The 13,056-nt window shown below is 38.8% G+C and overlaps 1 protein-coding gene across 2 annotated transcripts; it reads left to right on the top strand.

Moving 5' to 3' along the window:
• Positions 1–3,533: 3,533 nt before the first annotated feature.
• On the top strand, positions 3,534–11,433 carry LOC105058592 (sucrose synthase 1). Of its 2 annotated transcripts, none has more exons than XM_019855184.3 (16): positions 3,534–3,552; positions 6,311–6,453; positions 6,869–6,998; positions 7,091–7,242; positions 7,367–7,559; positions 8,215–8,333; positions 8,466–8,682; positions 8,762–8,857; positions 9,018–9,191; positions 9,326–9,442; positions 9,534–9,700; positions 9,812–10,036; positions 10,117–10,435; positions 10,560–10,804; positions 10,913–11,051; positions 11,149–11,433. In XM_019855184.3, exons 2-16 carry the CDS (start codon positions 6,356–6,358, stop codon positions 11,203–11,205), a joined length of 2,448 nt encoding a protein of 815 aa, XP_019710743.1. In that variant the 5' UTR covers positions 3,534–3,552; positions 6,311–6,355; the 3' UTR covers positions 11,206–11,433. The 2 variants fall into 2 exon arrangements, with proteins under 2 accessions (XP_019710743.1, XP_010939862.1); XM_010941560.4 differs by having other exon boundaries at positions 3,547–3,734.
• The last annotated feature ends 1,623 nt before the right edge of the window (positions 11,434–13,056 follow it).

The following is a 13,056-nucleotide window of genomic DNA, read 5'->3' as shown; positions in this document are numbered from 1 at the left end:
AGATCAGAGCCGTCCATCTCGTTGATTGGCAGCATGTGTCACACCGGAGCGCAGGTGAGTTGGGTTCACCGGACCAAACGCCTTTCTGGAAAAAAAGGGTTTTCACCAAAAAAAAGCCAAAAGCATTGTAATAAAAAGGATGGTGCTCCGAGTCAAGAATTCACATCATAGCTTGCATTACAGCGGAACTTAAAAAGAACATGCATGCATTATGGTATGTGCATGGTTGGCATGCATTGACAAATATTGTCTAAAAATAATTAAAAATTCTTGATGGATTGGTTTATGGGTTATGCAGTATGTATTTTAAGTTGGCATGACATTTCGATTGGATTCATGAACGATATTATGGATATTTTATGAGTACAATTAATGTCATATGCGCATTAATTTTGTGGGGCTTGTTTAATAAAGTTATCTGTCTAAAATTGACAACAAATTAAGACTAATTAATGCTTAACAGTAAGGCGATTTGCTACATTATTAACATAATATTAATATTGTTGTGGTACATACTAACACATTCGAGTCCAGCATGCAGCTGTGGCTCTTTTCCTATAAAATGGTCTACTTGATATTGCCCAGATGCCCATTACATTATCCAATATGTTTTCTCATGGTGTTAGTTTGTAAGAAATCAATCCATTAATATTGAATTTGATGAGGAAAATGGTGGCCAGTTACAATTTTGATGTGCTATTGCTGCTGTTGATGTGTAGATGAAATATGTGCATTATAATGTAAAATGACTTGGTATCAACAAGTGAGTGGTACAAACCAGATCTGAAAAATCGGAGCTTCCAATTGAAAGATAAAATACTTATATAATATATATATATATATAATAGTGACATCACTAATTAATTAAAATATTTATATAATATATCATTTTTTTGGATGATGACAACTTAATCCAAACTCCACTGGAAGTTCAGCCATATTAGGTAAGTTCAAAATGAGCATGGTAAATACTATAAATTAAACATCAAAAAGAAAAATGTTGCAAATAGTGCACCGCCGTGGGCATGCTACAAATACTCACTTATCCTTACAATTTGTATATCTTCCAAGAAAAAATAAAAACATCTAAAATATAATTGAAATTTAAAGCAAGATCTTATATCTAACACCAAGACGCTTTATAAGCTTAACTAGTTGGTACCCCCGGTTATATTTTGTATATCTTCTAATCATTGACATATAATTATATATCTGTAAAGCATACTTTATGATAGGATTGTGCTTAATTTTTACATATCTGTATTTATTATATATTTTTTATTTTATTACTAAGTTAACAGATAAAAAATAATAAAATAAATTACAAAAGCCTTTTTAAAAATAGATTAAAATTATAGATACATCCAATAATTTTTAAAATCTACAATTATATCCTTAATATTTTAGTCAACACTAAAGTCTAATCCATGTCATTGGAAAGTCTGTTAATATCAACATATATCTCATTGCCATATCATAATAAATTTTTGAAATATTCAAAAAAAATTTGAATAAAGGATAAGAAAAAATCAAACTCTAATGTATGCATTCTTTTCAATCCAATGAGGGGCTGGAGATGTCCATCGACGCTGAGTTGCCGTGCTCAATGGTGGGCAAGATTGGCAGCGGATGTACCTAGTTAATGGCTTTTGCTTTGGAGGCAAGAGGGTTTCCAACCGTAACAAAGGTGGTGGCGGAGGAGGAGGCGGAGATGATTGGGGCCTAACATCTCCAACCACAACACTCTCAACTTGAATTCCAAGATTTGATAGTGGATCACCCGAGGCTCAAGCCCACAGGCGACGATAAAGTAGTGGGTGACATTGGAGAGGACAAACATGCCACATTGGAGGACATGTATGAAGTTGAGCTCAGGATGGAGCTCTGAGATGCACACTCCATTGCGAAGGAGTTCTTGGAGCTCGACGTCTGTCCCCTGGGGCTCTATTTTTAACCAGGGGAACCCTTGGGGGAAAAGAACTCCTCTTCCGAGGAGCCTTCATTTTCACTGCCCTAATTGACATTCTGACACTAGCGAAGTAGGGGAAGGAGGGGGCAGAGCCTTCATTGCCATCGTCCTGATCGGCATTCCGACACTAGTGAGGTAAGGGAGGGAGGGGGCGGAGCTTTGGAGAGTCAAATTTTTGGTACGACAAACCATATGTAGTGAGCTCGTCAGCACAATCTCAGGAGCTGACGAGGGTACTTGAGAAGAGAAAATCAGAGGTGGTGGGGGTGGAGGAGGAGGAGAGCTTGTGATCATCGGAGGCAGTGGAGTTGGAGGGGGAGAGGCGAAGATTGTCAGAGGAGAGCTTGTTGCCACGAAGAGCTCCACTAGCCACAAGAGAGCTTGGCATCAACGAGGAGGGGGTAAATGTAGGGGTTGATAGCTGTAGATGTAGGGGTTGGCATTGACGATGAGTGGGTAGGCGTCCTTTATGAAGTAGATGATCTTGTGGCAAGAGAGATGTTGGAGGTGGTGGTGGCGGAGGGGCAGGAGAAGGCCGGGTCAACTAGGGAGGGGAGGAGGGGAATGGGTTGGCGGGGAGAGGAGAGTCAAAGAAGGTGCCGCCGATGGAGATTTAGGTTTAAATCTAGGAAGGATCGTCGGTAATCTCTATAGGGCACCTGAGGTTGGGGTTTGGGAAGGGAGAGTCATTGGTGAGCACGATGAGTGAGGCGGAGATGAGGATCTCAATGAGATGCTGGAGCCATTGGGGGTGGAGTGGGAGAAGACGGAGCCATTGGTGAGCACGATGAGTGAGGCAGAGATGAAGATCTCACGGTAGTGGAAGCCGATGAGGGGCTCCTAGGCTGCTAGTTTAGGTCGTGGAGAAAAAAAGAGTATTATTTTTTTTTATCTGAATTATTATGGAGGATAATTTGATCATTTTATAATTATAAATTTTTTTCAATAACACCATCGTACCGTAGGGATGTAAATATAGATTTTTTAAATTATTGAATAAAAATATAATAATCATAAATTTTAAAAAAAATTGTAATTTACTCAAAATAATAAATGAAACAGATCAAGAGATAAAATTTTAATCGACTGACCTAACAAATGCAAATCGAAAACAGAGGTGGAAATGTAAATTAGAACTGCGACAAACTCGCCGAGCTGTCCAAAAGTTATTTTCGATGAAAAGCTGTCTAAAAGCCAGAGGCGGGAGCCCACAGGAAATAAAAACAATGAATTAAACAAGCGTATATTTTCAGCAAAAAGTAACCAAAAAAAAAACCAGCAAACACAGTTTGTTTCCACCTACGAAATCCGCACCGGAAACTTTTAAATTTTTTAGAACGAAAAATAAGCCATAAAACTAAATTTATTATAAATACACTCCATCATTACAAAAGAGGACCACTCTCACTCGAGCTTATCTCACTAGTAGGCTGGGAGGAATGGAGACAGAGGGGGTGTAATCTTGAAAATAAGGAAGGTCGTTATTTAATGCTGACAGCAATCGGAGCAAAACGGGCATCGTCGGCCGAGAGCGGTTGGAGAAAACGAGGGGGCAGCGGTGGCGACACCTACCACAGCCAAAGGTGGGACCTTCTTTCGGGTATAAATAGGGCTCTGGGGGGATCGCTCCCTTCATCCCTCGCCCCCAGCTCCGTTCTCTCCGTTCTCTTGATCCACTCTTTGTTGCGTTGTTTCGTTTCTTTTGTTTTCTCTCTCTTTTTCTTCTTCTTCTTCTCTCTCTGGGGGGAGCCATTGGGGGATCCAGGTAAGGGTGTTTCTGTCTACTTGAAGTGTTGGGGTTTTGGGCTTCGGTGGGCCGAGTAGATTTTTGTGCGATTACTGGGGAGTTGCTGCCCGATTTCCATGAAAAAAACACTCTTTCACTTCCAAGCTGGTGAAAAATTTCGACTTTATCTGGTGCTGATCTTGTTTGCATGGAAAAGATCGGTTTTTTTTTCGAGTTGTTTGGTTCGGTTGCCGAAAAAAAAATTGTTTTTCTTAAGTCATTGGTCTGGTGAAAGTTCGAGGTTCTCTCGTGCTGATCTTGTTTGCATGTGAAAGAGACGTTCTTTTGGAGTAGTTTGGTGCGGTTGCGGCAAAAGAACTCTGTTTTTTGATCTAATCTTGTGCCTTTTGTGCCGATCTTTGTTTGCATGGCGAAGAGTTGTTTCTTTTCGAGTGTTTGGCTTGGCTTGATTTCGGCAAAGAAACTCTGTTGTTTTCCAAAATCTGGTGAAAGATTTCGACTCTCTTTTTAGCTGAATACTTGATCTTGTTTGCATGAAACAGAGAGCTGTTCTTTTCTGGCAGTTTTGGTTCGGTTGCGGCGAAAGCTCTGTTTCTTTCTCTGATCTGGTCCAAGGTTTTGAGTTTCTTGCGTGGCGACCTTTCTCTATTTTCTTATTTTTCCTTCTAATCTGGTGAAACATTTCGAGTTTCTTCCGTACTGCATGCATACTAATCTTGTTTGTATGGGATAGAACTGTTCTTTCTGGAGTAGTTTGGTTCAATTACGGCCAAGCCCCGTGTTTTTTCTCCAAAATCTGGTAAACATTTCGAGTTTATCGAGAATGGATCGCGTTTGCTTGGGAAAAAGAGCTGTCCCTTCTTTTTTATGAGAACTTATTTGTTTTTTTGTTTCGGTTGGGTTGTGGGGTAGATCGTAACCAGGGGATTTTTTTTTTTTTCCTCATTTTAATAGGAAAACGTCTATCCTTTTTCTCAAAGAGCAGAGCAGTTTTCGTTCAACCACGGCATAAACTTTCAAAATATGCCATAAAAAATCGGAGTTTGGTGGTGGAATGTAGGACATACTATTCTCTCAATAAATTGAGTAGCTTCGGTCGATCGTTGCAGAGTTACAGAAAAATTTCAACTTTCTTCCCATTTTTAAGCAGAGATCTTCGCAGAGCATTAACGTTTTGCTACAAAATATTTTCTTTTCCACAAACTTCTTTGGACTTTTATCTGATTTATGTTCTCTAGTAGAATGTAACCAGAGATCTTTTCTGCAAATATTATAATTTGGTGTGAGATCTGGTTTCTTGTGGATTATTCGTCCTTCTCTTCAAACTTGCTCTGTGTTTTCTTTTATTTGAGTTTTTCTCTTGGAAACTGGGTTCTTTTCCTCCATTTCTCCTAAACTGTAACTTTTGGGTATGGGAAACTTGCTACTTTTTGGAAAGATAAAGCCACATTCTTGCTCTCAATTTATGTTGCAACCATCTACAATTTCTTCTTCTTCACCTATTTTCATTATGCACTGCTGTATATTTTCCGAAAAAGAAATTTAAGTCTCTGCAATTTATTAATAAAAAAATTCTAAGTTTCTACATCTTTAAATTTTCTTGTATCTCGTAAGCAGAGGCTTTTCCCTTTTATTTTTCTAAATATTTATCCCTTTTCCTCTTCCAAATACCACACAATTCCTTAAAAAATATGGCTTTTTTAAATTTGAGGCAAGTTTTTTCTCCCCTTCCTCAGGTCGGTACGTCACCGTCTTGGTCTCTAATGGATAAGTATGCGAGTTTCCTCTGTTTTTGTCTTCTGTCTTATTAATTACACTTCAAAAAAGTCAAATTTTTGTCGCCTTGAACGCATTTTCCGCAGAGACCTGGGGAGAGCTTTTATAGCTTTTAACTTCGAAGCTTTCGTTTCTCGCGAGTTTCGAATTCGGTGCAGCTTGTTTGTGTCGGAAAACAACAGATCTCTGTTCCGAAAACGCCGTTTTGCATTGGCCCCGGTCTCTCCCTTGCCATCTCCGACCTTAATTCCTGTTGTTTTCTGGAACCAACCTCTCAGTATGGGTGGTAGTTTAAAACTCTATTCATTTGTACTGAGCATTGTCGGCACTGGTGAGAGAAGAAGAGAAAATCTATCTCAACTAAAATTTAATTTGCCTGCTCGTATGGTTTTTACTTTTACCATTTATCTCTCTTCTAGATTTAGTCTTCTTCTGAGATCTGCATTGTTCTCTGCTTGTGGACTTGGGATTAACCTTGGTTTTTCTCTTCTTTTAATGCGATTTTCCCTTTTAATTTATTAAAGTTTTTGTATTCCATCCCTTTTTTCCTTCCTTCCTTGGAATCCCTCTCTATTTTCAGTTTTCTTAATGAAGGTTACTTATCTAAATTTGCATTAACTTTTTTATTTTTATGTCATGATGGTAAAATTTTCAAGTTTGGTAGGTCTTTGGTGCTTTAATGTTTAAAATTTTTTGGTGGGTGGGGTAGGAGGTTTAAGACTTGTGGGTTTCTAGATGGTCTTCAGGGTGGTCTTTTATTTGTTTCCAATTGTTTGTTATTGGTTTTGATTGCTATTTTCTTTTCTCTGATGCTGTAGTCTGAGGCTTCTTTGAGGCTCAAAGGAGAGGAAGCAAGAGGAGTCATGGCAAGCCCTGCATTGAGCCGCGTTCACAGTGTCCGGGAGCGCCTTGGTGACACTCTATCCGCCCATCCGAATGAATTGGTGGCCCTCTTCTCAAGGTTGTCTCTACCTCCCTTTGTGTTTTATAGAAAATGTTTGCTTCATTCATTTCTTGTGAAGTTGGATTAGATTTAACCTTACTTGATGGATAATAAGTTTACACATGCGTGTTCATGCTGTTGTGGTGACCTAGATTTCCAGGCTTTTAATATTCGAATACCAAGAACAATGAACTTGTTACCCCGTTGCTTATCTTCTTTTCCGGAAGTTATGTCATTGCTTCCTGGTTTCATAGCCTCAATTATTTACAGCATTGACTACTCCATAAATTTCTGAAATCTTTTTGATTGCACGATTCATCGTGGATCGCTTGAAACACTTAACGGTTTTCTTGTGATATTTATGCTTATGTATATGGGTTTGTCAGGTTATGAGGATCTCTGATGGGTTATCTGATTGCTCTTTTCTTTGCAGGTTTGTTAACCAGGGAAAAGGAATGTTGTTACCCCATCAGTTGTTAGCTGAGTATGAAGCAGTAATACCTGAAGCGGATAGAGAAAAGCTGAAGGATGGGGTTTTTGAGGATGTTCTGAAAGCTGCACAGGTGCAATACAGTTGGATCCTACTGCACCACATTATGTGTTAACTCATAAAATTTTTTTCTTCATTATATCGTGCATTGCTTTTGTGATGCAGGAAGCAATCGTTTTGCCTCCATGGGTTGCTCTTGCTATTCGGCCCAGGCCTGGTGTCTGGCAGTATGTGAGGGTGAATGTCAGTGAGCTTGCTGTGGAAGAGTTGACTGTCCCGGAGTACTTGCAGTTCAAAGAGGAACTTGTGGACGGAAGGTAGGGGATATGAATCTAATGGATAATTTTCCTTAATTTCTCCATGTTAAAACAAATGCTTTGTATTAAACCATCACATGCAGTCAAGTAACTCATTTCTCACCTTTTCCTTTCCCTTTTTCAGTAGCCAAAGTAACTTTGTGCTGGAATTGGACTTTGAGCCCTTCAATGCTTCTTTCCCTCGTCCCTCACTTTCGAAATCCATTGGCAATGGAGTGCAGTTCCTGAATCGTCACCTTTCCTCAAAGTTGTTCCATGACAAAGAAAGCATGTACCCCTTGCTTAATTTCCTCCGAGCACATAACTACAAGGGAGCGGTAAATTTTCTTCAACTGTATAATGCATTTATCTGTTATCTTTCATTTTCTGAAGTTCAAATTAATGAATCTTTCTTTTGTGAGTTCTTTTGCCCTTTTAAGAATCTGGAAATGGAACAGAGTAAGAAGACCTGCTATCTGATGTGAATAATAACCTGAACCAGGGGATAGGATATTGACAATTTGATCCAATGCAAAAGTATTTTGGCTGATCAATTGAATATTTTACAATAAACTTGTTGTTCTTCTTTTAGATTTCAGTTGAAAGGGAAGAAATTCCTATCTAAACTAGATTACTGTTATTTTCTCTAACTAGATAAATTTAGCAGCAGTAGATGATAGGTTTTATGAATCGGTGATAGGTCTTGATGTTAATTTGATAGTGGTTAGTTAAATGTCAGCAAAATTTTCTTACCAATGAGTGTGAAATAAATAACACCAAGCGCTCCAATTTCCTGTTCAGCACTTTCGGTTTCATCATAGGATCATATTACATAAATTATCTGAATTGTCAAAATCTTAATTTGTTTCTGACTAATTATAAGCTCTATACTGTTGTTATTTATAAAAAATATAAATCATCAAAGTTGTTAAAAATTTTATTTGTTTCTAACTAATTTTACATTCTATACCCGTTTATTGTTATGTCATGCAGTCTATGATGCTTAATGATAGAATTCAGAGCCTTAGTGCTCTACAAGCTGCACTAAGGAAGGCAGAGGAATATTTGTTGAGTATCCCATCAGACACCCCATATTCAGAATTCAACCACAGGTAAATTCTGTGCTATCATTTTTTGAGGTTATTGAGTAAACTGAAGTATGTTAGACTCGTATTCTTATATGGTGCAAAGTTTGTCAAGTTGTCACAGCTGCTCACAATTGTTTCACATTTGCATGATGTTAGATTTCAAGAGCTTGGTTTAGACAAGGGCTGGGGTGACACAGCTCAGCGTTGTCATGAGACTATCCATCTCCTCCTAGATCTTCTGGAGGCACCTGATCCATGTACGTTGGAAAACTTCCTTGGGACAGTTCCTATGATGTTTAATGTTGTCATCCTTTCTCCTCATGGCTACTTTGCCCAAGCTAATGTCTTGGGGTATCCGGACACGGGTGGCCAGGTATAACTCAGAAATGAAATTTGATTTAGAAACATATAAGAACTCGCTTCTTTAACATACTATAAATCTTTATTTGCAGGTTGTTTACATTTTGGATCAAGTTCGTGCTTTGGAGAATGAGATGCTACAAAGAATAAAGAATCAAGGTCTCGATATCACACCTCGCATTCTCATCGTAAGTTTAATTTGACATCTGATGGCTTTCTTACATTTTTCGATGGTTATTTCTAGTCTACAGAAATTATGAAGAATGTCATTGTGTCGATGTAGTAACTGTACGAATGTGCCCATCCTCGTAATGGTCTTCTCCTGAGACTACCCTGTGATCTTTGCAGGTGACCAGATTGCTCCCTGATGCAGTAGGCACCACTTGTGGCCAGCGTCTTGAGAAGGTCCTGGGAACAGAGCACACCCACATCCTCCGCGTTCCATTTAGAACAGAGGGTGGTATTATCCGAAAATGGATTTCACGTTTCGAAGTATGGCCTTACCTAGAGACCTATGCTGAGGTAAATCTTTCATCCAATCTTTCTCAGCCTCCTCTCTGCACCTGCTTCCTTTTCAGTAACTTTCAGCATAAAATATTCTTTGCTGCTCCTAACTTATTGAAGTAAATTTTGTAATGTCTTCCTTTGTGCTGTAGGATGTTGCACATGAACTAACAGGAGAACTACAAGCCAAGCCAGACCTGATAATTGGAAACTACAGTGATGGAAACCTAGTAGCTTCTATATTGGCACATAAACTTGGAGTCACTCAGGTTTTGATGCTAAACATTGTTCACCCTGGGCTCTCCTTAATGGTTGTTATTTTTTCATCTGAATTTAATAATCTTCTTCTTCCACATGTAGTGTACCATTGCCCATGCACTGGAGAAAACAAAGTATCCAAATTCAGATATATATTGGAAGAAGTTTGAGAACCAGTATCATTTCTCTTGCCAGTTCACAGCTGATTTAATTGCAATGAACCATGCGGACTTCATCATCACCAGTACCTTCCAAGAGATTGCTGGAAGGTTGTTATTCATGCCAATAGTGTCTCAGTACACTGAATTTTTGTTCATATTGGGATGCATAAATTACTACCATTATCTGACTGGCTTCCTCTTATGTTCTTTTTTTTTCAGCAAGGACACTGTGGGACAGTATGAATCTCACACTGCCTTCACTCTCCCTGGGCTCTACCGTGTGGTGCATGGAATTGATGTCTTTGATCCAAAATTCAACATTGTGTCTCCTGGAGCTGACATGTCCATCTACTTCCCATACACAGAGCAGCACAAAAGACTCACCTCCCTCCATCCAGAGATTGAGGAGCTGATTTACAATCCTGTTGAGAATTCTGACCACAAGTGAGAACCTATCTATACCACCTGCTTCTCTTTCTCTATGCTATTGTTCAATTCAGTTATCGACTTTGAGGTTCTTGCAGGTTTGTGTTGAAGGACAGAAACAAACCCGTTATATTCTCTATGGCAAGGCTGGACCGAGTGAAGAACATAACTGGTCTTGTTGAGTTGTACGGCAGGAATCCCCGTTTGAGGGAACTGGTCAACCTCGTGGTGGTGGCTGGAGACCATGGAAAAGAATCCAAAGATCTAGAAGAGCAAGCAGAGATGAAGAAGATGTACAGTCTCATTGAACAGTACAAATTGGATGGTCACATCCGATGGATCTCTGCTCAGATGAACCGGGTTCGCAATGGTGAGCTCTATCGGTACATTTGTGATACCAAAGGAGCTTTTGTGCAGGTATTCTGATCCTCTTAAGATAAAATATTATGATACTTCTGTGAACATTTGATAGAATATTACCCAGTAGACAGACAATTTTACTCACTTTTTATTTTTTTATAATTTGTTCTCCTTTGCTTAGCCTGCCTTCTATGAAGCTTTTGGGCTTACTGTTGTTGAATCCATGACCTGTGGACTGCCCACATTTGCGACTTGTCATGGAGGACCTGCGGAGATTATAGTGCATGGGGTTTCTGGCTTCCACATTGATCCTTACCAGGGAGACAAAGCTGCTGAATTGCTAGTAAATTTCTTTGAGAAGTGCAACGAAGACCCGACTTACTGGAACAAAATCTCCCAAGGAGGACTGCAGCGTATCGAGGAGAAGTAGGCATAATGTTTTCTTAGCAACACTCTTTTATAATTCATGGAGCTTTTATGGAAGATTCAGGATTTATTCTCTTTCTTGTGTGCTCTTCTTTTGAATCAATGCAGGTACACTTGGAAGCTCTATTCTGAGAGGTTGATGACCTTATCTGGTGTTTATGGCTTCTGGAAGTACGTGTCCAATCTGGATAGGCGTGAGACCCGTCGTTACATCGAGATGTTCTATGCCCTCAAGTACCGTAACTTGGTAAGTCACATTCATGGATGAGTCTACTTGATACTTGAGAGACTTGCTGTGTTCTCCTCTGACTAATTGTCTGCTTTCTTTCAATCTCTAATTTCAGGCAAAGTCTGTTCCTCTGCATGTTGATGGAGAGGTTGCAGCCAATGGCACCAAGTAGTTTGGATAGGAGGCAAGCATGAGTCCTATGTTCCATTTGTTTTGATTTAAGAGATTTAGAAGGGAAGTTGTTGGTTTTTGAATTCTTGTTTGCACCATTGATGTTAAGAGCTGATTTTGGAGCAAATTGAGAAGTGTTTGTGCTTGCTCTTTAATTTTCATGTTATGTGTAAGTCATAGTTGCCATTGGATACTCAATAAAATCAGTACTATTTCCTTTCTTGAAAAATTGAAAACTTGGAGAAAAATGTGAATCAACTTTGATTCATCATGCCACAGCGTTGTGTATGGCGTTATTTTCACTCCATGTGCAATTGAGTCAACATTTTGGGAATTCTATTGCTAAGTGCTTGCTGATTAATTAGCTAGAACTGGAAAGGTTTGTCATCATACCTTAGAGCACAATGGAGGTGATGCAGGTGCTGGAAAGCCAAGGTTTATTGGTCAATACTGTAATTAATTTCACCTATTACTCAGCTTCTAGGAGCTTTAAGTTAGAGTTCTGTGCGATATTTGTCTTATTTGACATGTCCATTGATATCAAACCATAAGATCTGACTCTGCTTTTTTTCGCTTGCAATTCTGCAATCTTCTCTGATTCCTTTTCCTTTTCCTCAGAACTCTGTAAAGATTACATAAATGTCGGATCACATTGTAAAGTTGCGCTGGATGTAATGTTTCTGCACTTGGTTCATACTGCAAACATCTGCAATGCCTGGTTCTTCGTTCTTTTTATTTCATTCCTAACCAATCATGTTTATGGCACCGATTGTATTTTTTTCCCCATAGATTCTTTTTAAGCTTCTGCAAATGATTAGGAAAAATCTAACTTTTTCCTTTATTTGTTTCGTTTGGCATGGTAAAAAAAAGAAGCTGCCTGTTACGGAAGTTTAGATCAGACACCTCTTCACTTATCATAAACGAGTTTGTTCTTTTTTTCTATTATATAGATTTCTTTTGTGAGTCCTCTGGGATAGTGCAATCAGAGGGTTATATTTTCACTTTCCGATCAAAGTTCCTTCTTTTAATTACCCCTGATGAAGACCTTGTGATTTCTTAAAAAATATTAGCCTTTCTTATATCTGAGGTTAGTCTTCTTCCCACTTGTTCTAATTAGATAAACATACAATTTCTTTGCGATATTTTTCTGCTATCCAATGGAAAATAGCTTAAAGAAGTTTCAGTTTTGTTTTTTCTCCTCTCTGAATCTTTTACCTAAGAGCTTCCAAGACTACGAAGTATTTTGACTCCTAGTTGGAAGCGTACGCTTCTCTCGAGTTTCAAACGCGTCGTAACAATTTCGTGTCGGAGAAAGAGCTTTCTGTTCACAGAAGTTGGCACCTGCCACCTTTCTTATCCCCACCTTCTGTTATTTTCTGCCACCAACCTTTCAGTATTAATGTTCCCTCGGAAAAACCTAACCTCATAGACTTAATGCGTAACAACTTATTGTTGTTACCTTTGAGGTTGATAAATGAAAAAAAATATTTTCAATATTAATTAATTCAGCATATCCTGGATGTTTAGTGTGGGATTATTACCTATGGAACATTTGGTCACTCATGCATTTGGTTAGGGTGTATTTAGTTGCACATAGGGCTACAAACGAGCTTAGCCGAACTGAGTAACTCAGTTCGGTCGGACTTGGCTAACTTGACTAACCTTATAAAAGGATTGCTTGTACTTGGCTCTGCTCGAACAAGACATTGGTTGAGCTTCTTACTTAGCTAGCTCGAGCTTCTATATATTTATATTTCTTTTATAAGATTTTAATATTCATGATCAGCCTATTCGTGAGACGGGGCTCTACATTTTGTTTGAACTCGTCTGATTTAGTAAGCTGAGCCTAATC

The sequence above is a fragment of the Elaeis guineensis genome, chromosome 15, assembly GCF_000442705.2.
Source record: "Elaeis guineensis isolate ETL-2024a chromosome 15, EG11, whole genome shotgun sequence".
Lineage (NCBI taxonomy): Eukaryota > Viridiplantae > Streptophyta > Magnoliopsida > Arecales > Arecaceae > Elaeis > Elaeis guineensis.
The sequence above is the reverse complement of the archived record's forward strand: the minus strand, read 5'-3'. Positions and strand labels throughout refer to the sequence as shown.

Bases quoted from the DNA above. Each gene is read 5' to 3' on its own strand.
- LOC105058592 (XM_019855184.3), top strand. From the start codon at position 6,356: ATGGCAAGCCCTGCATTGAGCCGCGTTCACAGTGTCCGGGAGCGCCTT. The intron at 7,243-7,366 runs GTAGGGGATATG...TCCCTTTTTCAG, and splicing joins GAGGAACTTGTGGACGGAAG to TAGCCAAAGTAACTTTGTGC. The intron at 10,436-10,559 runs GTATTCTGATCC...TCCTTTGCTTAG, and splicing joins CCAAAGGAGCTTTTGTGCAG to CCTGCCTTCTATGAAGCTTT.